Raw genomic sequence first — 25,429 nt, forward strand, 5'->3', positions numbered from 1 at the left:
ATATTTTCACATGTAAAGCGCCATGGAATAAATGGCGCTATATAAATGTATAATAATAATAATAATAATAATATAGCGCCATGAATTCTACAGTGCTTTACAAACATTAACCTACACTGTCTGCAGTGGGGCTCACAATCTAGATTTCCCATCAGTATGTCTTTGGAGTGTGGGAGGAAACCAGAGACCCGGAGGAAACCCATGCAAACACAGGGAGAACTTACAAACTCCTTGCAGATGTTGTCCTTGGTGGGATTTGAACCCAGGACTTCAGTGCTGCAAAGCTGCAGAGCTAACCACTGATATTTCTATGAAGAAGACCACCAATCAGCAGAACCAGTTAATCAGGCGAATATTGTGAAATTCAAAAAAATAAAAAAATTGAAGACCACCAGTGTCAAAGATCTTACACAGATGCATGAAAAATAATCATACTATCCACCATGATAATCACTCATTACTATTAAATATTTGAACATAACCAATTTGGGGTTTAGTCCTTTGCAGAAGACATTTGGGAATGGATTCAGGTAGGACTACTGCCCATTGACGCCATTCATACATGGATCTGAAGATGTGGCCAGCCATCTAACACCCCATTAACCTTCTTTGTGGTGGGCTGATTGCCGAGAGGAAGTTAGTGGTAATGATGGCTCCTCTATAATTATGGTTTTGGAGTAAGACATGGCAAGCTCTGTGGTCACCTCTAGATAAAACCATTAATTGTAACAAGTCCTTCTATAAATGGTACAAAGTTCGCGGTTGCAAGTTACAGGGCAGCTTGTGTCACAGTTCATCCTAATAAGAATGATTGTACCACCATATATAAATCAATATAGAAATAAAAATGTTCTCTACTTTTTTCTACTTTATTGTATTTTATTGTCACTGCCATCATGCTTCAGGGTGAAAAATAAATTTTAGATTCCCTTTACCTTGGGAGAAAGGACTGCTCTGTGTACGAGCTGCCAAGTAAGGCAGAGAGAAGACACAGTGATTGGCTCAGAGAATTGGTTGTCACCATTTTTAGAAATTTCCTTCAGCTTGACTAAAAGTGAGTTTCCTGTTTGTAAGATCTTGAGGGATCGACTCTTGAAACCCCAAGCTGACTAGCTCTGTCCCTTTACGGGGAAGGTGACTAAGGTGTAATACCTAGCATACTAAAATTATGGAGCTTCATTGTAAACAATGAAGGGTATATGTCGCCTACTAGAGTGCTGCCGTCACTTCAAACAACAGATAATCAGTGTTTCAGAGATTTAGATCCCACTGATGACCTATATGAAGGACAAACCATCAATTAAAAAATAATGCACCCATCAGCACCTTGCACTTCTCTGTTTTCTGTCTGTGAACTCTCAGTAAATGTTCAGACCTTAGTCACCTAAATCTATCTAGTGTAAACCTGTAAACACTACAGAGGGTGGAGGGGGATGCAGATGCAGCTTCTCACCCAGTGTTTCAATGAAACTACTTTAGGAAAGAGGAGCATCCTGGGAGACACCTGAGTGGCCCAGAACATAATTCTTACCCCACAGCCCAGACAGCGAATATGGGGAGAAAAATGTACTTTTCAAGCAAATAGGACCAAAAAAACTCATAATATGCAACATTTCTGTCTGTGCTGATCTAATACACATCTACAGCTGCCTAGGAAATAATTGTAACTTATGGAGTACAACTATTAAATATCTTCCAACAATTCAACCAATTATCAGGTGAAATAAAACCATGAAGGAAACCCATTATTACAGTTCTGTCTCGCCCTTTTTACATTACTTATGTCTTACATCCCAAGTCTGATCCCGCTAAGAAGAGAATTGCACTTCTGACCTAGAGGAAAGCTCTGAACTAGAGGATGAAAACTTTTATTTTCACAAAAATAAATGTTAAAAAAATTCCAAGATGACAGACAATTATGAAGATTGCTCAATGCACTGGCGACCACTGCAGTGTTCTGTATTATATCATGTCCACAACAAACCACATTGCCTTGCTGCAACTGTTATTTGGAACTTGAATCCCAAAATGTGTTGCTCGATTACTGTTTTTTCCATTCCAAGGACAAGTTTAGGCTCCTGCATACCACAATCATGAAGTAATAGATCTCCATCCACATTAACTTTTGCTTTATTGATTTAACTCTTTCCTTATTCATAGAATGGAGAATCACACTCAGAATGGAAAAAAGATTATGGACATCATAAACCTCCTCCGGAGGACGGTTGCCTTATGTGTGAGACCTTGTCTTCCTATATAACATTATCCATAAGAAGGTTAACATTTAGGAGTCATAATATTTAATGTTGAAGTATACAGAGTAGGGGGTGGGGTGGATATTCTCATAAGGTGGATTTTTGTTTTTACAACTACAGTAATCAACACATGAATTTATGTTACAAGCAAAAACCTGACAACAGCAATAACATCATTATGAAGGCGTCAGCCAGGTTAATAACTGCATATTATTAGAAAATTTAAAGGGATTGTTCGTCGCTTCTCACTTTTGTGTCAGGAGGTGAGTGGTGCGGGCGACGTACTGTCTCCACATAATTACATGAAGTATTGTACATGCCCTCAGTAGATATATGGAGATGAGATATCATTGGCACGATCACCTCCTTAAATGTGTAGATATTCTAGTGGTGACATTGCACGAAAAGCAGAAAGCCCACGTTGTTAGGCCGGCTTTACACATCTAACAGGGTGTAACTATGGACTGCAATATACAGACTGACTGTGGGTCTCCTGACAGTCTATGAGGTTGCCGAGTTTGGGTATGGGGACCAGGCGCCTATGCTTGCATTGTGATCCATACTTGAACTGTGAATGTCGGATATATGAAGCCTTATATTTGGAAAGGGACATTCATCTATTACCTGGAGAAAAGAGAGTTTCTTACCATGGGGGATCTAGCAAATTCATGTATTACATAGACAATACATAGTAACATAGTAACATAGTTATTAAGGTTGAAGCGAGACTTTAAGTCCATCTAGTTCAACCCATATCCTATCCTAACCTGCCCTAACATGTTGATCCAGAGGAAAGCAAAAAAAAACCATGTGGCAAACAATAAGCTTCACATTGGGGAAAAAAATTCCTTCCCGACTCCACATACGGCAATCAGACTAGCTCCCTGGATCAACGCAATATTAAGGAAACTAGTGTATAAACCCTGTAATATTATACTTTTCAAGAAAGGCATCCAGTCCCTTCTTAAATTTTAGTAGGGAATCACTCATTACAACATCATATGGCAGAGAGTTCCATAGTCTCACTGCTCTTACAGTAAAGAATCCGCGTCTGTTAGTATGCGTAAACCCTCTTTCCTCCAGACGTAGAGGATGCCCCCTTGTCCCCGTCACAGGTCTAAGAGTAAAAAGATCATTAGAAAGGTCTTTGTACTGTCCCTGCATATATTTATACAATGTAATAAGACCACCCCTAAGCCATCGATTCTCCAAACTAAATAACCCCAAGAGTAATAACCTGTCTTGGTATTGCAGACCCCCTAGTTCCCTAATAACCTTGGTCGCTCTTCTCTGCACCCGCTCCAGTTCAGCTATGTCTTTCTTATACACCGGAGACCAGAACTGTACACTGTATTCTAATAATAAACAGAGAACAAGCACAGTCATAAGGTCACAATAAAACTGAAAAATTTATTAATGCATAAAATACATACAGACAGACAAATGCAAGTGGGGGCTAGAAGATGAAAGGGTTATTCAAACCGCATGTGCGAGGCCCAGGGTAGGTTGGTAGGAAGGCAGAAAAATGATGATATCATGGCATAGAAAACATATATGCACAGTGGCAAGGTGAAAATAAATCACAGGTACAAGGCATCACCAAATGGTGCAAATGACCGGCACGAAAGCCATATGTGCATAATAGCACAGAGAAGCCTAATAGGATTGAAGATCAACGAGGCCTAGATATGCCCATAATATTCAGATGCATAAAGGACAAGTAGATGTATTTTGAAAAACCAAGAGTACAAGTTCCTGTAAAAAGAGTAACCGCCTTCCTCCACGTCCCACCCGCCCCAACGCGCATTTCGGCGTGCCTTTATCAAGGGGCATAGAGTACTAGGCATAGACATGATCCTTAAATATCCCCGGACCCGGAAGCCACCATTACCGCCGTGCGGCCATCCGGTGAAGTCACGAACGCGAGGACGCGCTTATGCGGGCAACCGAGATCCGAGTCACGCGGGCCCCACGTGACCCGGAAGTCGGCGCACCGCTGAGCTGCGAGCCAGCGACGCGCGTCAGCAGGGGACAGGCGCATTGGAATGGGAGGTCAGGAGGCACCATAGCCAGTACTGGCAAAAGAATGGGCAAGCACCGGGAGCATATAAACCATATAAAGCCTACATCCGCAAACATTGTGTATAGATAAAAGGTGCATATAATACTAAGGATAGAATAATAGAATATAGCACATTTAACAAAAGGGGAAAAAAAAATTGGTATATTAATCCACAATATAGCCTTAAACAGGGCTGAAAATAGTTTCCATACAGGGTGCAAAACTATACCCAAAGATATATATACACAGTCAATGGAAATGAAAATAACAACCCCAAAATATACACAATGTAAAAGAAACAACCCAAAATATAGTAAATATAAGTGTACATGCATATGGGCAAAAGAACATATAAATAGATATACCAAGATATAATTATCATAGATGGCAATATATATATATCCAATTGTACATACAGTAAAGACATAGTATTGTCAAATAACAAAATATAAATATGCATCTTTGTTTTTTGTAAAATTTTGTGTAACACATAATCCATATGCATAGCTATACACATATATATCCCCATACACAAGGGGGTTGTTTTGACGGCTGTAGATGTAGAAGCAATATCATGTCAGTGGCCGGCATTGAGCGTCCATAGATATAACCAGGCACGGGGAACAGTGCTCAGGAACAAAACACCTAAAACATAACAAAAAACGTATTAAAACCATATAAAACAAATACATGCGGGAGAAAAACCAACACAGCGATATGGCGACTAAAGGAATGGCGAAAAGCTGAGGTTCTCATTAAGTCCTAGTGGTTGGACAGTATCAAGAGTCCAAATCCATCTACTCTCTAGCTGACCAAGACGTTTGGACAAATTTCCACCTCTGATATTGATGTCCAAGACATCAATTCCCCGTACACGTAAAAGATCACTGTTACATTGATGGAACAGCTTGAAGTGTTTAGGGATAGTTTTGAGGGTGGTTGTTTCTTCGTGACCGCTGGCGGCCTGAATACCCAAAATGTGTTCTCTAATTCGGACTTTAAGTTGTCTAGTTGTCATACCCACATAGATTAAACCACATGGGCAAATGACAAAATAGACAACGTATCTAGTGGTACACGTAATCCGTTTTTTGATTCTAAAATTTTTTGTACCGTCAGAACTGAAAAAATTATCACATCTATCAACGTTAGGGCAAGCCACACAGCGGCCACAAGGAAAACAACCACCCCTAAAGGAAGCGGTATCCAAAAACGTTTGTGGCTGTGACCCCACGTGATGACTCCTAGTCAGGAGATCACGTAGGTTCTTAGCACGTCTAAAAGTGATCATTGGACGTTGAGGCAGGAATTTCCATCAATGTAACAGTGATCTTTTACGTGTACGGGGAATTGATGTCTTGGACATCAATATCAGAGGTGGAAATTTGTCCAAACGTCTTGGTCAGCTAGAGAGTAGATGGATTTGGACTCTTGATACTGTCCAACCACTAGGACTTAATGAGAACCTCAGCTTTTCGCCATTCCTTTAGTCGCCATATCGCTGTGTTGGTTTTTCTCCCGCATGTATTTGTTTTATATGGTTTTAATACGTTTTTGGTTATGTTTTAGGTGTTTTGTTCCTGAGCACTGTTCCCCGTGCCTGGTTATATCTATGGACGCTCAACGCCGGCCACTGACATGATATTGCTTCTACATCTACAGCCGTCAAAATAACCCCCTTGTGTATGGGGATATATATGTGTATAGCTATGCATATGGATTATGTGTTATGCATCTTTGTTTTTTGTAAAATTTTGTGTATTTATATTTTGTTATTTGACAATACTATGTCTTTACTGTATGTACAATTGGATATATATATATTGCCATCTATGATAATTATATCTTGGTATATCTATTTATATGTTCTTTTGCCCATATGCATGTACACTTATATTTACTATATTTTGGGTTGTTTCTTTTACATTGTGTATATTTTGGGGTTGTTATTTTCATTTCCATTGACTGTGTATATATATCTTTGGGTATAGTTTTGCAACCTGTATGGAAACTATTTTCAGCCCTGTTTAAGGCTATATTGTGGATTAATATACCAATTTTTTTTCCCCTTTTGTTAAATGTGCTATATTCTATTATTCTATCCTTAGTATTATATGCACCTTTTATCTATACACAATGTTTGTGGATGTAGGCTTTATATGGTTTATATGCTCCCGGTGCTTGCCCATTCTTTTGCCAGTACTGGCTATGGTGCCTCCTGACCTCCCATTCCAATGTGCCTGTCCCCTGCTGACGCGCGTCGCTGGCTCGCAGCTCAGCGATGCGCCGACTTCCGGGTCACGTGGGGCCCACGTGACTCGGATCTCGGTTGCCCGCATGAGCGCGTCCTCGCGTTCGTGACGTCACCGGATGGCCGCGCGGCGGTAATGGTGGCTTCCGGGTCCAGGGATATTTAAGGATCATGTCTATGCCTAGTACTCTATGCCCCTTGATAAAGGCACGCCGAAACGCGCGTCGGGGCGGGTGGGACGTGGAGGAAGGCGGTTACTCTTTTTACAGGTACTTGTACTCTTGGTTTTTCAAAATACATCTACTTGTCCTTTATGCATCTGAATATTATGGGCATATCTAGGCCTCGTTGATATTCAATCCTGTTAGGCTTCTCTGTGCTATTATGCACATATGGCTTTCGTGCCGGTCATTTGCACCATTTGGTGATGCCTTGTACCTGTGATTTATTTTCACCTTGCCACTGTGCATATATGTTTTCTATGCCATGATATCATCATTTTTCTGCCTTCCTACCAACCTACCCTGGGCCTCGCACATGCGGTTTGAATAACCCTTTCATCTTCTAGCCCCCACTTGCATTTGTCTGTCTGTATTTTATGCATTAATAAATTTTTCAGTTTTATTGTGACCTTATGACTGTGCTTGTTCTCTGTTTATTATCTTAATATTACAGTTGGTCTTCCCTGTCTGCACTTATTGTGGGTGTGAAATTCTAGTATTTTCTATTTATTATTATTATATACCCACTATGATCATTGGATTTTGCTTATACTGTATTCTAAGTGTGGTCGCACTAGTGACTTATATAGAGGTAAAATTATGTTCTCCTCATGACTCATGAGCATATATGCCTCTTTTAATGCATCCCATTATTTTACTTGCCTTTGCAGCAGCTGCCAGACACTGGCCACTAAATGTGAGTTTGTCGTCCACCCATACACCCAGGTCTTTTTCAGTGACAGTTTTGCCCAGTGTTTTACAATTAAGCACATAATTATACATCTTGTTCGTTCTACCCAAGTGCATGACCTTACATTAATCCCCATTAAAGCTCATTTGCCATTTATCAGCCCAAGCTTCTAGTTTACATAAATCCTCCTGTAATATAAAATTGTCGTCCTCTGTATTGATTACCCTGCAGAGTTTAGTGTCATCTGCAAATATTGAAATTCTACTCTCTATGCCCCCTACAAGGTCATTAATAAATATATTAAAAAGAAGCGGGCCCAAAACTGACCCCTGTGGTATCCCACTGCTAACCGTGACCCAGTCTGAGTGTGCTCCATTAATAACCTCCCTTTGTTTCCTATCCCGGAGCCAGCTCTTAACCCACCTACACATATTTTCCCCTATCCTCATTGTTTTCATTTTATGTATCAACCTTTTGTGTGGCACTGTATCAAAAGCTTTTGAAAAGTCCATGTACACCACGTCCACTGCATTCCCTTGGTCCAATCTGGAACTTACCTCTTCATAAAAGCTTATCAGATTAGTCTGACAGGAACGGTCCCTTGTAAACCCATGTTGATATTGGGTCATGAGGTTATTCTTCTCCAGATACTCCAGTATAGTATCTCTTAGAAAACCCTCCAGGATTTTACCCACAGTTGAGGTTATACTTACTGGCCTATAATTTCCAAGTTCAGTTTTTGTTCCCTTTTTGAATATTGGCACCACATTTGCTATACGCCAGTCCTGTGGTATAGACCCTGTTATTATGGAATCTATAAAGATTAAAAATAATGGTCTATCTATGACTGTGCTTAATTCCTGCAGTACTCGGGAGTGTATCCCATCCGGGCCCAGGGATTTGTCATTTTTAGTGATTTTTAGACGCCGCCGTACTTCCTGCTGGGTTAAGCAGGTGACATTTAATGGAGAATTTTTATCCCTGATCATGTTATCCGTCATGGGATATTCTTGTGTAAATACTGTTGAAAAAAAGTCATTTAGCATATTGGCTTTCTCCTCATCCACCATTTCACCCAGACTATTTTTAAGGGGACCAACACTATCATTTTTTAAGTTTCTTACTATTTATGTAGTTAAAGAATATTTTGGGATTATTTTTACTTTCTCTGGCAATGAGTCTCTCTGTCTCAATCTTTGCTGTCTTGATTTGCTTTTTACAGAATTTATTTAATCTTCTGTATTTAGTTAATGCCTCATCACTACCTACTTGCTTTAATTCTCTAAATGCTTTATTTTTATCTCTTATTGCACCCCTTACAGCTCTATTTAGCCATAGTGGTTTCCTCCTATTTCTCGCATGTTTATTCCCTTACAGTATATATTGTGCACAGGTCCTATTCAGGATGCTAATAAACGTCTCCCATTTTCTTTGTGTATTTTTATGTCTCAGGATATCGTCCCAGTTAATTGCACCAAGATCATCTCTCATCCGTTGGAAATTTGCTTTCCTGAAGTTTAGTGTCCTTGTAACCCCTCTACTACACATCTTATTAAAGGATACATGAAAACTTATTAATTTGTGATAACTATTACCCAAGTGACCCCCAACCCTTACATTTGATATGCGGTCTGGCCTGTTGGTCAATATTAGGTCTAGCAGTGCCCCCCCTCTTGTTGGGTCCTGAACCAGTTGTGAAAGGTAATTGTCTCTCATAGTTGTCAAAAACCTATTACCTTTGCAGGAAGTGGAACTGCAGGTTTCGGTTCCCCAATGTATTTCAGGCTAGTTGAAGTCCCCCATAATAATGACTTCTCCTTGAGTCGCAGCTTCATCTATTTGCTTTATGAGGATATTCTCTGTTGCTTCAATTATTTTTGGAGACTTATAACAAACCCCTATCAGTAATTTATTATTTTTGACCCATCCCCTTATTTCCACCCACAGGGACTCCACATTTTCATTAGATTCATATATATTATCACGAAGGATGGGTTTTAAGGATGATTTTACATATAAACACACACCTCCCCCTCGCTTATTTGTACGGTCATTTCTGAACAGACTATAGCCCTGTAAATTAACCGCCCAATCATGGCTCTCGTCCAGCCATGTCTCAGATATTCCCACCGTGTAATAATTATGTTCCAACAACATTAACTCCAATTCCTCCATCTTGTTGGCGAGGCTTCTGGCATTAGTATACATGCACTTTATGTATCTCTGTGTACCTCTATTCTTTCTTAAATTATTAACTGTTCTAACCCCACCCCCCCATGCCACCCTCACCCCCAATTTCATTATTTGTGCCCTGGTCTCTATCTGCACTGTCTTCCCCTCCTATAAAAGGAATACCCTCTCCCCCGTCCCTAGTTTAAACACTCCTCCAACCTTCTAGCCATTTTCTCCCCCAGCACAGCTGCACCCTCCGCATTGAGGTGCAGCCCGTCCCTAGCGTAGAACCTGTAGCCAACTGAGAAGTCGGCCCAGTTCTGCAGGAACTCAAACCCCTCCTTCCTACACCAATTCCTGAGCCACTTATTAACCTCCCTAATCTCCCGTTGCCTCTCTGGCGTGGCACGTGGTACAGGAAGTATTTCCGAAAATACCACCTTGGAGGTCCTTGCTTTAAGCTTACAGCCTAATTCATTGATTTCAATTTAGAAATGTTTAATGCTTCATATTTCCTGTGGGGGCACTGTAGGGAAACTGTACATTTATCACCCTGTAATCAGCTCACCCTAAGAAAAAGGTATTGTCTAAAGTGAACAACTAAATTATGGGAAATTTAATATCCTGTAGCCCCCAGTTTTATCATCTGGATTTCACAAAAGCAGCACAGTGGATGAGAGTTTAACAAAACTCACCTTCTTGCTGCAGATAACAATCAGTACAGAAATTGACCTTTGGCGCACATTTTAACTTAGCAGCACGTCAACAGTTTCTACGGAGTTCATTAGGGAAAAACTCAACAAAATCTATATGTAAAATAAGCCGAATTGTTATAGATTTAATTTATTTATTTTTTTATTTTTTGTGTGTGGGGGGAAAGCAAATCAGAGTGTTTGCAAACGTATGCAGAGTACGGATATACATAAATATTTAAAAAAGAAATTTATATAGTAAAAAAGAAAAATCAATCACACATATTATAGTAAAATCCATTATCAAGTAGTCCAGTACCTGCACAGAGCCGCAAATAATCTAAAAAATGTAGGCACCTCACAAGATTTGAAGGTGTAGGTGGAGAAGGATCAGCTGATAGTATAATATATCATGTGGTTATTTGCACTCATAATCCAGAATATTTCATCAGCTGCTCATTACTGGATTAGTAGGACTTTTTGTGCATTTTTTGTGTATTTAAATAAAGAAAAAATAGCCTTGAGAAGCCGATTATCTTCCCCTGCTCATCTTTTCCTCCCTCGAGTCCATACAAAGCTTGCTCATAACGTCTCCCACATACTAAAGAGGGAAGACGTTTAATTTGGGATAAACACCGCACAGGAAGTTTCCATGAAACATGAGGATTTTTTTTTCCAGAAATGTCTAAAATTCTTTTGTTTTCCTGAAGAAAGTGACTGCACATGTGCTGAGAATCTGTAAAAACCATCTCTCTCTTGTTTGACCACACATAAAAATACTTTTATTTGGTTCCTGTGGTTTACAAAAAAAAAAAAATTCCGCTCCATACGGAAATATGAACATTTGTGAACAAAGTTTAAAATTTTCTGGTGTTTTCTTTATCCATTAAAAGGTCTGATGACGGCAAGACTATTTTTCTGCTTTTCTTAGTGAAAGTAATTAGACTTTTTTCAACTCACTAGCATGATAAGGGCACTTTCACACGTCCAGATAATTCCGGTACCGGAGCTATCCGTGTTTGTGTGCATACGCATGCCATCCGTGTGACATCCGTGTGCTGTGCGTATGCTGTCCATGTTTTTGAAAAATTATTTTCAATGTTAACCTTTTAAAAACGCACATGGATCGCACACGGACAGTATCCGTGTGCGGTACGTGTTCACACGGACCCATTGACTTGTATGGGTCCGTGTGATCCGTGCTGTTGCACAAAAAGCGGACATGTCACCGTGTTTTGGACACACGGTCCGTGAAAACACGCTGACATCTGCATAGACACATTCATTCGAATGTGTCTACGTGTGTCAGTGTCTCCGGTACGTGAGAAAACTGTCACTACACGTACCGGAGACACTGACGTGTGAAACTGCCCTAATAAAGATTTTTCACATATTATATCACTTATGCACTATGAGAAGGAAGCTCAAGGACGTCAATACAATGTTGCAGTCCTTTATCTTGTAATGGGAATATTAATTACAGATCTCTTAGTTTCCACCTAACACTTTGTTAGGAATAGTATGATTTTTGGGGAAAAAAAAAAAAAATAGTAAAAACATATACCTGCAAGATCTTCCTTGGAGGAGACCAGACGAGGAGAACTGTTTCCTGGCTCGATCCTTAATGAAAGTCTAAAAGATAAAAAATATATTTATAGGTTTAGAGATGAATTGTTGTAAAAAGAAAAATTATAAATGATCATTATTTATAAAGTATCAATAAGAAATGTCAGAATTTATCATTTCATGTTATTAACCTATCATTTCACCTGTTCACCCCAAGCCTGTTTTTACCATCCTGACCAGGCCAAATTTTGCAATTCTGCCCAGTGTCACTTTATAAGGTAATAACTAAGGAACATATCCCAGCGATTTTTCATGACGTTTTACTTCATGTTCGAGGTAAATTTTGGTCGATATCTTCCCAAAGAAAACTTTAATCATATTGAAAATTTGACAAAAAAAACCCAAAAAACTAAATGTTGCAATTTTCAAACTTTTAATTGGTATGCCTTTAAACCAGATAGCTATGACACACAAAATTGTTCATACATAATATATTTCCCACATGTCTACATCAGCATAATTTTTTAAGCGTAGCTTTTTTTTATTAGGAAGTTAGAAGAGTAAAAGTTTAGCAAGAATCTCTCATTTTTCCAACAAACTTTAAATCTTTGTGTCCCTCCCTTCATAAACACTAAATCTGTGAGTGTAACCTGAGGTACTTTCACACAGTTTGTACATTTTTAATCCGTACCTGGCCCTCTTAAGGCCCCGTCTCACAGAGCGAGATCGCTAGCGAATTTGCAGTGGTATGATACTCTTTCCATTTCAATATGATCGCTTGCACAGTGCTCCTTGGGATGTTTAAAGTTTTGGAAATCATTTTGCATCCAAATCCGGCTTTAAACTTCTCCACAACAGTATCACGGACCTGCCTGTTGTGTTCCTTGGTCTTCATGATGCTCTCTGTGCTTCAAACAGAACCCCGAGACTATCACAGAGCAGGTGCATTTATTCGGAGACTTGATTACACACAGGTGGATTATATTTATCATCATTAGTCATTTAGGACAACATTGGATCATTCAGAGATCCACAATAAACTTCTGGAGTGAGTTTGCTGCACTGAAAGTAAAGGGGCCAAATAATATTGCACTCCCCACTTTTCAGTTTTTGAATTTCCACAAAAATTTAAAATAACCAATAAATTTCGTTCAACTTCACCATTGTGTTCTACTTGTTGTTGATTGTTCACCAAAAATTTACATTTGGCATCTTTATATTTGAAGCATGCTATGTGGGAAAAGGTTGAAAAGTTCCAGGGGGCCGAATACTTTTACAAGGCACTGTAGCATTTGTGAATCCTGCCAAGACCACGGCAATGTTCCCCAACGCGCGTTTCGAGTTAGTCAATTGCACCCCTCTCTATTACATGTATTGCGTGCAGCATACTGTATATTCACTGACATTTCATGATCGACATTGTATCACTGCTCCTCTATTGGATTGTTTTACTACTATCATTGTGCACAGAGCAGTAACTGAAATTGACATTGTCAGCTGATATAGATGTCTAGCATAAATTTCTATATTGGATAAATCAATTTTGTTGCTCGCATATTGTCACTTATTTCCTGATCAATTCTCCAGCCTCTGTATTCACATATTGATCAAACCATATTGTACCCACACAAATCTAATATTTATGTATTTTTCTGTAATTTTTTGTAACATAAATAAAATCTTTAGGGTTTTTTTTGTATATATTGTCTCTGTTTCTCCTTGTTTTGCATATTGTTATGAATTGATAACTAAATAGGTACATTAATATCTTGGAACTGGTATTCCTGTTTAATTTTTGAGAAGAGCGAGATTTTTCAACTTTCACATAAATGGTGTGTGTGTGTTTTTCACGTGTGTTGGATAACAAAATTTTATTCAGGTGTGCATTTCAGGTAAATATTAATAAATTAAATTAGAATAGAAGAAAGGTAAACGAAACAGAATAGAAGAAAAGAATACAGAAATAAAATTAAAAGGAGAATACAAAAATTTGGTAAAAAAAAAAAACAGGGTACTTAATGGACAACAGTAAATACAATGAATGAGCACCTGCAACTAAATTATGCTAACTGTATTTCTATGTAATAAGCATACTACCCATGCCCATTAATCCTACAAAAGGATGGGCAACACTCCATAGCAAGTATTAAACATATACTGTAGATCCAACAGTAAAGTGACCATACTCGGATCATGAAGTGTCTGTCAACAACAATATAAAAACAAATACATTTATTAAACATCCAAAATGTGACTGTCACGGGGCAGTAGGGAAAAAACAGGAGACGTGGAACCTGGGCCCCTGAACTGCCCCTCAGGCTAAGGGGGTGCCCTGACTTTCCTTAACTTGGGGGTACACTTGAATGTAGTAAGGCCCAAGTCCCCGACCTGTCCCTATCTCCTGTTTAGCCCTGAGCTAAACCACCAACCCCCTCCCCAAAAGGGGAGACAGGCAATAAAGTTAACTGCACCAATAACACAAAAGGAAAAGATAAAACAGACACCATGGGGTTAAAGCAACTAAAAACCAAAACTTAGCTTTATCTGCTGCCAATGCTCCAAGCAGCAGAGAAAGGCACTCGATCTGCATCCAGCAGCAACACCACTGCTCCATATAAGCTGAACCAGGTAGGTCCAATCTACACCAAGGTTGGTTAGTAGATGACCAGTATTACCAACAGTGATCAGCAGCACCAGGTGGCCTTATAAAGGGTAAGTGGAAGTAGTCACCACCTGTTGACTAACTAATCATGTAGTAACACCAGCGGCCACAGGGGGGGGGAACCCAGCAGCCGACCAACTACAGTTGTAGTAACACCAGCGGCCACTGGAGGCAAAAACCCATATTAACCCCCTAGGGCCAGAAAGGAAAAAGGTTTATATAAGAGTCCAGAATCTGACAGATCCAAAAATGGATCGTGACAGTGACAATAAAAATAACAAAGATTGGTGCCTCAAACCATGCAAACAGAGGCTAGCTAGAAAGTGGAACACTGAAATACCCAAATCAATAATGCCTCTGTTTGCATGGTTTGAGGCACCAATCTTTGTTATTTTTAATGTGTCACATTTTGGATGTTTAATAAATTTATTTGTTTTTATATTGTTGTTGAGAGACATTTCTTGATCCGAGTATGGTCAATTTACTTTAGGATCTATATGTTTAATGTATTTCTATGTAGCAGAAAAAAAAAAAAATAGTATAAATTACTACAATAATTTTTCACTTAAATTCTGAAACTACTGTACAATTACAGATAAATGGATGTTCGAAAAAAATTACTCAACGTCCGCAACTATCTGACCCTAATTGTATTTTTTTTAGTAAAAAATATTGCAGTGTAAGCCAATTACTACAGTAATTTTTGTTACTGTAGCTCCCATTGTTCATGTATATAGCACTATCAATTAATCTAAATAACTATTTTAATATTCTTTTTTTTTTGCATGGAGTTGATGCAAGAGAGAAAAAAAAAAAACATATAAGAAGAAAAAAGTCCTAAATACGGACTGAGCACGGATGACAAAAGTGTAATGCCGACAAGTAAAAGAAGGATGGAAGTTTCTGGTTGACAGCGCTTGTTCCACACTGTGGTAGTATCCAATAGTAGCTTTATTCCACGTTTCAAGTTTGAAACAAACGCTTTAAAAAAATAGACTACATGCAGAGATCAATGAAACAGAGCGAGGTTTAAATAGACATAGAAGGAAGGTCAATATTCAAGGTCTCGCCCTGCTGGGCACAAATAAAGTATGGTAAACATGAAAGCCAATAATAGAAACAATAAGCACAACACTTCTAAAATTGCTAAAACACAAAACCCCTATAAGGGACACTTAATTCATGAATGACATTGTGAAAAAGAAGGAAAATTATGACAGTAATAAGAGAAAAAAAAAAAAGTTTGTTCCAGCTCCTTTAAAAAATGTAATCCTCTAATGATTCCAAAAAAGTTTTCACACGATTAAAAACTCCACAGACAGTGTGCAAATATTAGTGCAAGCAAGATGTTTCCATCTATTACAGAACTTTCTCAACTGACATACAGAAACATTTAAACCCTGCACTTGCAAATTAGGAGGAGCTCAACAGCATTACAATTATTCTACAGGTGTGTGATTTCACTGACTGACTAATATAGATTCCTGATCTGCTTTGGCAGTAGTGTTTTAAGACAGACAAAATATATAACAATATATACATAATAAAATATCCACTATTAGCTTTAATAGTGAAACATTATTTCGTTGCGTTTGTTCATGCCGCTGGGCGCTCTGGTGTTCAGGTAGTAGATCCAGAAGGCTTCACATGTGAGGAGACCTCTTTTGTCATCTCCTCCACGTTCAGACCTCTGGATCTGTTCTATGCCACTGATTTGGAATGATGCCAGATTGCCTCCATGTGCTGAGATGAAGTGCCTTGCAGCTCCTGATATGTTGCGGTTTAGAGTGTTTTTATTGATACCCCTAAGATGCTCTGTAATGCGCGTTTTTATCTTTCTCGTGGTGCAGCCTATATATGATAGGTTGCATATGGAGCAATTTATTTTGTATACTAAATTTTTTGAATTACAATTGATGTATTTTTTAATGTTAAATTCTTTTGTTTTTTCCTGATTTGTGAAGGTTTTTATTACTAGCGCATATTTACATGTGGTAGTTTTTGCTACCACATTTGTAAAAGCCTTGAGTTTCCAACCAAGTTCGTTTTTTCTAGAGCTATACACACTATTTGATACATAATTTCCTATAGTTTTACCTCTTCTTGCCACCACATTTACTCCTTCATTTAATATATCTGCCAAGATTTTATCCTCATATAGGATTGGCAAAAATGTATTTATGATGTGCTTCATTTTTTCAAATTGTGCACTATATTGCAAGGACACATAGGATTTATTATTGTTTTTTATTTTTATTTTTCTTCTCTTTCATGTTTTTATTTTCTTCATGGTTTTCCTTTTTAGTGGTTGTGGAGGTTATTAGTTCCTCTCTTATTCTTGTATCTGCTATGTGTTTTGCTCTATTTAGCATCCAGGTGGGATATTTACTTTTTTTAATTTTTCACTAACCATATTGAACTCAGACTGCACATAAATTTCATCACTACAATTTCTTTTATGTCTAATGAACTCTCCAACTGGAACTGCTTTTATTGTATGTTTTGGATGATTACTTGTTGCGTGCAATATAGTATTGCCACGGAGAGGTTTTTTGTGTGTTTTTGCAATAATTATTTCATCGTTTATACCTTTCAGATTCAACTCTAAAAATACCATAGAGTTAGGATCGTGTTTATACGTAAACCTAATACTATGTTCATTGGTATTGATATATTCATGGAATCTAGGTATAGCAGATATATCTCCATCCCATATAATTAGGATATCATCGATATATCTGCCATACCAGATTACATGTTCTACAAAAGGATTATTATGAGAAAACATGACCTCAGATTCCCAAAATGCCATCACTATGTTTGCAAGCGATGGGGAGAATATCGCCCCCATTGCTACTCCTATTTTCTGCAAAAATTACATGCCGTCAAAAGAGAAGAAGTTATTAGTTAGTAGATAGTAAGCAGCTTGGAGAATAAAATTGATATCAAATATAGGCTGCACCACGAGAAAGATAAAAACGCGCATTACAGAGCATCTTAGGGGTATCAATAAAAACACTCTAAACCGTAACATATCAGGAGCGGCAAGGCACTTTATCTCAGCACATGGAGGCAATCTGGCATCATTCCAAATCAGTGGCATAGAACAGATCCAGAGGTCTGAACGTGGAGGAGATGACAAAAGAGGTCTCCTCACATGTGAAGCCTTCTGGATCTACTACCTGAACACCAGAGCGCCCAGTGGCATGAACAAATGCAACGAAATAATGTTTCACTATTATTATTATACACGGGTCATATACCTGGGGGTCGGCGGGGGAGGGGGAGCGGGGGTGTCAGAGATCATACTTACCTGTCCTGCCGCGGTCACTGCAGCCTCGCTCGATTCTCCACTGTCTCCCTTCCTGTCTTCAGCGGTCACGTGGTGCCGCTCATTACCACTCATGAATATGCGCATATTCTTGAGTGGTAATGAGCGGTACCACGTGACCGCTGAAGACCGGAAGGGAAGGGGGACAGTGGAGAAGCGAGCGAGGCTGCAGAGACCGCGGCAGGATGGGTGAGTATAGCGATATTCACCTGTCCCCGGTCCATCGCTGCTCACCGCTGTCTCTGCTGCATCCTGTGTCAGTGACGTTTAGGCAGCAGGGGGCGCGGTGACGTGATTAGTGCACACCGCCCCTCTGCTGGCTGAACAGTCACTGACACAAGAAGCGGCAGACAGCGGCGATGAACCCAGGAGAGGTGAGTATGGTTTTTTTTTTGCAGCATATGGGGGGAATAAACTATGGAGAAGCATATGAGGGCATATTCTATGGGGCAGCATATGGGGGCATAAACTATGGAGCAGCATATGGGGGCATAAACTATGGATTCCACCCTCAGCTTATACACGAGTCAATAAGTTTTCCCAGTTTTTTGTGGCAAAATTAGGGGGGGTCGGCTTATATACGGGTCGGCTTACACACGAGTATATACGGTAAATTTTTTAAAGGAGCTGGAACAAACTTTTTTTCTCTTATTACAAGATGACATCGCATCACGATGGAGTTCCGTGCACCTGATGGTCTGGTTGTGAGCAGGCTTTGGTTTTATACCATTTTCTTTTTATATAAAATTATGACAGTACTTGAAATAATGTGTGCAGCGGAATCGAATATCAAGAGACCACATCAGAACACATAATCATTGCTGGTGATCTAGTAAGAAAATAAAAAGAAAACTGAATTTAGAATTAATATTTACAGGTAAAAAGAAAAAAAAGGGATAGGATTGAATTCCTGTGTTTGTGATGTGAGGAACTGGTATTTGAACTATGGTAAGTGGCTAGCCGTATAAAGATGCTGCACCAGAGCCCACAGGGAAAAAGCTGCATGAAAGCCTTGTAGGGTTGTACACCACCTATGAATAGTGTCCATGTGAAAAGGTGTCATAATTGAAGGGCTGAAAAACTGGGTATTCATATATAATATACTAGAGGTGTGCCCGATGCTATCGCATTGGGAGGGAAGTGTGTGTATGAGGTGTGTGTGTGTGTGTACATGTGTGTGTGAGTACATATGTGTGTGAGTACATATGTGTGTGTACATGTTACGTGTGTGTGTGTGAGTGTACGTGTGTGTGTGTCCCGCAGCTGCCTGCCCACCCACCTCTGTGCAGTCACAGCCAGAGGGAAAGAGGGTAGTTTGCGGCTTGTGCTGGAGATGTGAGTACATGTGTATGTGAGTACGTGTGTGTGTGCGCATGTGAGTACGTGTGTATGTGAGTACGTGTTTGTGTGTGTGTGTGTGTGTGTGTATGTGAGTACGTGTGTGTATGAGTATGTGTGTATGTGAGTACGTGTGTGTGTGTGTGTGTGTGTGTACGTATGTGTGTCCCGCAGCTGCCTGCCCACCCACCTCCGTGCAGTCACAACCAGCATGAAAGAGGGTGGTTTGCGGCCTGTGCTGGAGATGTGAGTACACGTGTGTGTATGTGAGTACGTATCTGTGTATATGTAAGTACGTATGTGTGTATATGTGAGTACGTATGTGAGTACGTATGTGTGTATATATGTGAGTACGTGTGTGTGTATGGGAGTACGTGTGAATGTAAGTACGTGTGTGTGTATGCGAGTACGTGTGTGTGTGTATGCGAGTACGTGTGTGTGTATGTGAGTATGGGTGTGTATGTGAGTATGGGTGTGTATGTGAGTATGGGTGTGTATGTGAGTATGGGTGTGTATGTGAGTATGGGTGTGTATGTGAGTATGGGTGTGTATGTGAGTATGGGTGTGTATGTATGTGAGTACGGGTGTGTGGGTATATATGAGTACATGTGTGTATGTGAGTACGTGTGTGTATGTAAGTACATGTATATGTGAGTACGTTTGTGTATATGTGAGTATGTGTGTATATGTGTGTATATGTGAGTACGTGTGTGTGTATGTGAGTACGTGTGTGTGTATGTGAGTACATGTGTGTGAGTACATGTGTGTATGTGAGTGTGTGTACGTATGTGTTTATGTACATAGCGAGCAGGCAGCGTCGGGTCCGGTGGCGAGGCCAGCAGCGGCGGGTCCAGTCACGGCGGCGGAGGGGTTCAGCAGCGGTGAGGGTCCTGGTGGCGGCCAGCCGGCAGGAAAGACCGCGGCTTACGGCCTGTGCTGGAGATGGGGTGCGGCGCCATCAGAGGGCGCCCACACCCTATCTCCAGCACAGGCCACAAGCCGCGGTCTTTCCTGCTGGCTGTGACGGAGGTGGGTGGGCAGGCAGTGGCGGGTCCGGCGGCGGTGGCAGCGGGTCCAGCAGCAATGGGGGGTCCAGCAGCGGCGGTGGGGGGGTCCAGCGGTGGCGGGGTACGGCGGCGTCTCGCTGGGGGTACTGTGGAAGGGCCTGGTACCACCAGCGGGTGGCATATTGGAATACCCATCACTTGGGTATTCCAATATGGCGGTTGGCATACTTTCAGTGCGGCGCGGTGGATTGTGGGATTCGGGGACATCCAGACGGAAGTGGATGACAGACAATTTAAGGCAATTATATATTGATACAGGAATACTACTGAGGCGCGCTGTGAGTATGAGATGTGTATCACTGATTAGCGCTCAGTACCTGCATGACGCATGCTCAGAGGTGTTGCAAAAGAAAATTAATGCTAAAAATCGGGAGATCAAGCACTGATCAGCGCTCGGCAGCAGAAATGGGGTTGGAGAAAGGGGTGAAAAGAGGGATTAGAGTGGTGTTCTGTCATTACTAAATGAAGCAGAATTCATGTAGCTTATACAGGCAGCTAAACCGCTATACCGGGGTCCAACAAGGAAACTGTAGTTGAATCTGTGCTTTATTGAACATGATGGTATATTGGCGCGATGAAACTACAAACAAAAAACATATATGCATAAAATCAATACTGGGTTCATCAGGGATTCATATATACATAATACATCATCTGCACTAATAGCTAACCAGGGGAGCTAACTAAGCAGGCTAGTAAGAGACAGGAATTGGATACAGGAAACATAAATACATACCAGCGATGCTGTCACAAGGGGAGAAGAGAAATGAGATGCTTCCTGAAAACAGGCAGAAGGAAAATGGTGGACTAGAGGGAAAATGGGGCTGAACTAACCATAATCCTTTGCAAAAGGCTACCAGGGTGCATTGCATCCTTACCAGAATGCACTGTAAATGGAAGGAAATAGAAAGTGAAAGTAAAACACAAAATAACACTGCGGTTATGACTCTGGTCACTAGATGGAGCCAGAAAACACTGTAAACATTAACAAGCAGATAATGAGGGATTATCAATTAAATGTCGGAGACAGAACAAGTGGATTAGAAAAAAAAGCAGGAGACAGGAACCGGTCAGGAACTTTTTATACAGTTCATCGATTCTTCAATCAACAACAGCAGAAATGATGGCACAGTCTAAAAAAGTCTGTTGCACCACAAGCCCCAGCATGGGAGCAGCAGAACAAAACAATGACCGTAGTGCACACTTTTCCAAACTGAAATGAGGTGTTACAGAATGATCATCAAGAGGTTAAACTATCCTCTTAATCACTGATTGATGCGATCGGACAATGACATCCGACTGACCAATCAGTACTGGTGGCACTGACACTGCTGTTACCTAGCACAAGCCTATAATCGCTGCTGTGATAGCACCGATCATGGCTGGACATCAATGTTTCGGGTACATTTTATTATCGAAACATTGAAATTGCTGTGACTGGCTGTTCAGAATTGAACAGTCAATCACAGCGATTGTTGGTGCAGTGGAGTGGTAAAACCCCCATGGAGACAAGTCTAGGTGCCCTGCTGTACTCGATCACCTTTGTCTTCAGACAGGGTGACCAGAGGTTCCCATAATGTTACTGGACGTCATTTTGCGGGAAGCCATTTCATATTGTGGGGTACAGTTACGTCGAATATCATTAAAGTGTTAACACCAGGACATAAAGTTAGTTTAATTTGCTTATCTGGTGCAGATATTTCCTCAGCGTATCTGCAAGGAGCAAAAAAAAAAAAAAAAAGATAAGGTGGTGCCGAATCCTACACAAAAAAAATGACATGCTGCAGTTTTTAACACTTGAACCTTGTATAAACTTCTGTGGAGTGCGCATGTGCTGGGCTTCTCTGACCTTTCCTGACGCCTGCGCACTAAAGTACTTTGCTCTGTGCTCAACAGGGCAGATAAAGTACTCCTGCGCTGGAGCCGCGACAGGCAGCAAGGAAGAGGACGTCATCGCATAAAGATGGGAGGCGCTGGACCCGGACCGCGACACCCATCGAATTGGACCGCCCCCTGGGTGAGTATAATATAACTGTTTTTTCTTTTTTTCTTAGCTTTCATGTTACATCGGGGGCTTATCTACAGCTTTACAGAAGGCTGTAGATAAGCCCTAATGGCGGTGGCTGCAGCTTATATACGAAAAAATAGATGACAGATTCTCTTTAAAGATTATGAAACTATGAAATACATAGTATGCTGCATTGCAAAGGGTGAAATCAGCTGTGAAAATCGACAGCATAAATTGACTGTCTGCAGATTGAAAATCTGAACCATATGTCCATTTCCGTGTAGATTTAATTTGCAACATGTGGATAAGATTTGATGATATCTCATTCACAATACAATACATTGTAATAACCTGATGATTTCCCGCTTGGAAAGAAAAGCTGCAGTGTATCCGCCATGTGTGAACATACCCCTTATGAAGAGGGCAATCGGTGCACTAAATCTCCTCTTCTCTACAATCCTAACATCATTTTTATTTTTCATAGTACAATTGCAAAAAGCACATTGAAAACACATGATTGTAACGCATGTAAGTCATACGGGATGGAAGGAAAATGTTAATACTCAGGATAGAAGTATATCTTATTTACTGTGCCAAGGACTCTCAGCAGTACAAGATTCACATCTATAACTAGCATGAAAACAAGAATAGACCGAAATACTAAGTGAACTGCTAATTGTGTATGGTACTCTGTAACATAATCTCTTACTTTATGATTTGCCATAGCTAGAAGAGAGAACCTACAGCAATAAATGGAGATAAATATTTAAATTAATTTTGCTTCCAGTAGGGGATGCTCACAATTTATCATTGTGCTTCCCATGCAAGGAGCTCTCCCCAGTGTTGACAGCATGAAAATAGAATTTATCATGTTACCGAGCAGTGGCGTAACTACAAAGTTAAGGGCCCCGATGCGAACTTTCAAATGGGGCCCCCCCCATGCCAAAATACACGCACATCTCCACTCCGTACACCTCGTACACGCACATCTCCGCTCCATACACCTCATACATATGCGGCTCCGCACACCTTGAACACAGACGGCTCCACTCCATACAGCTCGTACACATGGCTGCGCTCTGTACACCTTGTACACACACCGCTCTGCTCCGTACACCTTGTACACACACGGCTCTGCTACATCCATACTGTAAACCCCTCCTGACCCCACACATAAACTTACCCTCTCCCAGCACCATGCAACCAGCACAGCAGAGTCCTGCACACACTGAGGCCCCTGATCATGTGATCCCTGACTCCTCCCTCCTGTGACCTCATCACAGGTCCTGTGTGCACAGAGCAGCCATCGTGCGCGCCTTACCCCTGCACTCTGTAGTCACGGGGCTCAATGTGACTGGTCACTGAGGTGTCGGCTTTGAGTGATGGCAGCAGGTCTCATCCTCCATCACGTGAGACACTGGGGGGTGGAGTGCAGAGCTCTGGGGGAGGAATAACCAAGTCCATACTGGAGGAGGGGGCCCAGGACGTGATAGAAGCACAGGTCCCACATGAATCTGACTGCTTCTATGCTGGACTGGGCGGGCCCCTAACCACTCCGGGCCCCGTCGCAGCTGCGATCCCTGCGACCTCAGTAGTTATGCCCCTGTTACCGAGGACCTGACCTGATACCGCTCATCAATTGAAGCACCCAATTTACTAAATACTTGCATTCCCTAAAGACCGTACTTGCATTTACTAAATACCTATATACACACATAAGTTCCTTACACTGCAGATGCTGCTGTCACTTTATATAATACCACAACAGTTGCAGCTCTAAAATTGGTAGCCTCCCTCGCACATACGAAAGCTCGCACACTCAACAGGCAACCCTGGCACACCAGCCTTACTAAAGAATTGAGGAAGGCTTCCAGGGTTGCTGAGCAAAGATGGAAAAGATCCCACTTCAATGAACACTTCATCACATTCAAACAGTCCTTCATTACTTTCAAGTGTTTTTTTGTTATGTATACCCCCTTTTCACATATAATTCCATGGAATTACTGGCGCTATAGTAATAAATAATAATAAATCACCCCTAAAATTACAGGCCTGGAACCATTTTTTCCTCATAACACTTCTACCATTCCTCCCTCTGTTATTTCTCCTGGAAATATATTTATTAATTATAAAAAGTGGGCGCTATCATTCGGGTGTATTTCTACACAGTTTGACAGAGGCAGCACTGATCGGACAGTGTGACAGTTTATGGACACCCGTCCCCCTCCAAACTAAGAACACAAAGTTATTAACTTATGTATTTCCAATAGGAATACCAAAGCATCAGTAGGAAGGTAGAGTTCTGAAAACAAATACTCCAGAAATATAAAAATGTGTCATTAGAATGAGATCTACAGTTTAACATTGTGTTAAAAGTATGTTTAAACATTTTTTGCCCATGTTTTTTTCCATATCGCAATCTGTATTAAAAAGAAAAATCTTGCAATTTTTACTCCGGCCTCTGGAGCTTTTCTAAGCTCTAACTTCATGTTATTTCAGGAATTCTACATGTACATTAGCAGCAATGAACATACTGTGGCCTTATCTATTGAAGCATCTAATGAGAGCAAAAGGTCAATGTGAAGGAAAGGGGAGGAGGTAAGCTGTGATATCACATATTGTGAATGGTGGGTCCTGTTATCTACTGTATATAGAGTACATATATAGTGTTATCAGTCACTGTACAAAAAGAGGTGAGCTGTGATATCACCTATTGTGATTAGTGGATCCTGTGTTATCACTCATTTTACAGGAAGGTGAGAAGGTTAGCTGTGACCTCGCCTATTATAAATGGTGGATCATGTGTTATCTACTGTATATAAAAGGCGGTATCAGTCATGTACAGGAGGAGGAGGTGAGCTCTGATATCACTTATTGTAAATGATTGGATCCTCTGTTATTAGGTGCTGTGCATAAAGGTGTTTATAAGTCATTGTATTTCTCCAACACAAAAACCTAAAGGACATAAATTCAAAAAACAAACCAGAAAAAAACAGCCTTTACAACACCAAGCCAGATCACAAATGCACAAGCAGGATGCAGCAGACCCCATTATAAAGGAAGGGGCAGCACAGGTGCAAACTACTGATGAAAGCAGCCACTCACAAACCTAC

General features: G+C 40.6%; 1 protein-coding gene across 9 annotated transcripts in view; it reads right to left on the reverse strand.

The window, feature by feature from the left end:
• The window catches only part of RALGPS1 (Ral GEF with PH domain and SH3 binding motif 1), a 1,264,350-nt gene that overhangs the window by 262,232 nt on the left and 976,689 nt on the right, over window positions 1-25,429 (reverse strand). For 8 of the 9 annotated variants that reach the window (XM_073541171.1, XM_073541175.1, XM_073541174.1 and 5 more), the window contains one exon: window positions 11,909-11,976. In XM_073541171.1, coding sequence (XP_073397272.1) covers window positions 11,909-11,976 — 68 coding nt within the window. Of the gene's footprint in view, window positions 1-4,839; window positions 4,963-11,908; window positions 11,977-25,429 lie in introns of those variants that run through there. The other variant, XM_073541176.1, reaches the window with a different exon arrangement.

This window comes from Dendrobates tinctorius, unplaced genomic scaffold (genome assembly GCF_039654945.1).
Source record: "Dendrobates tinctorius isolate UK_male_01 unplaced genomic scaffold, ASM3965494v1 ptg000120l, whole genome shotgun sequence".
NCBI classification, from domain to species: domain Eukaryota; kingdom Metazoa; phylum Chordata; class Amphibia; order Anura; family Dendrobatidae; genus Dendrobates; species Dendrobates tinctorius.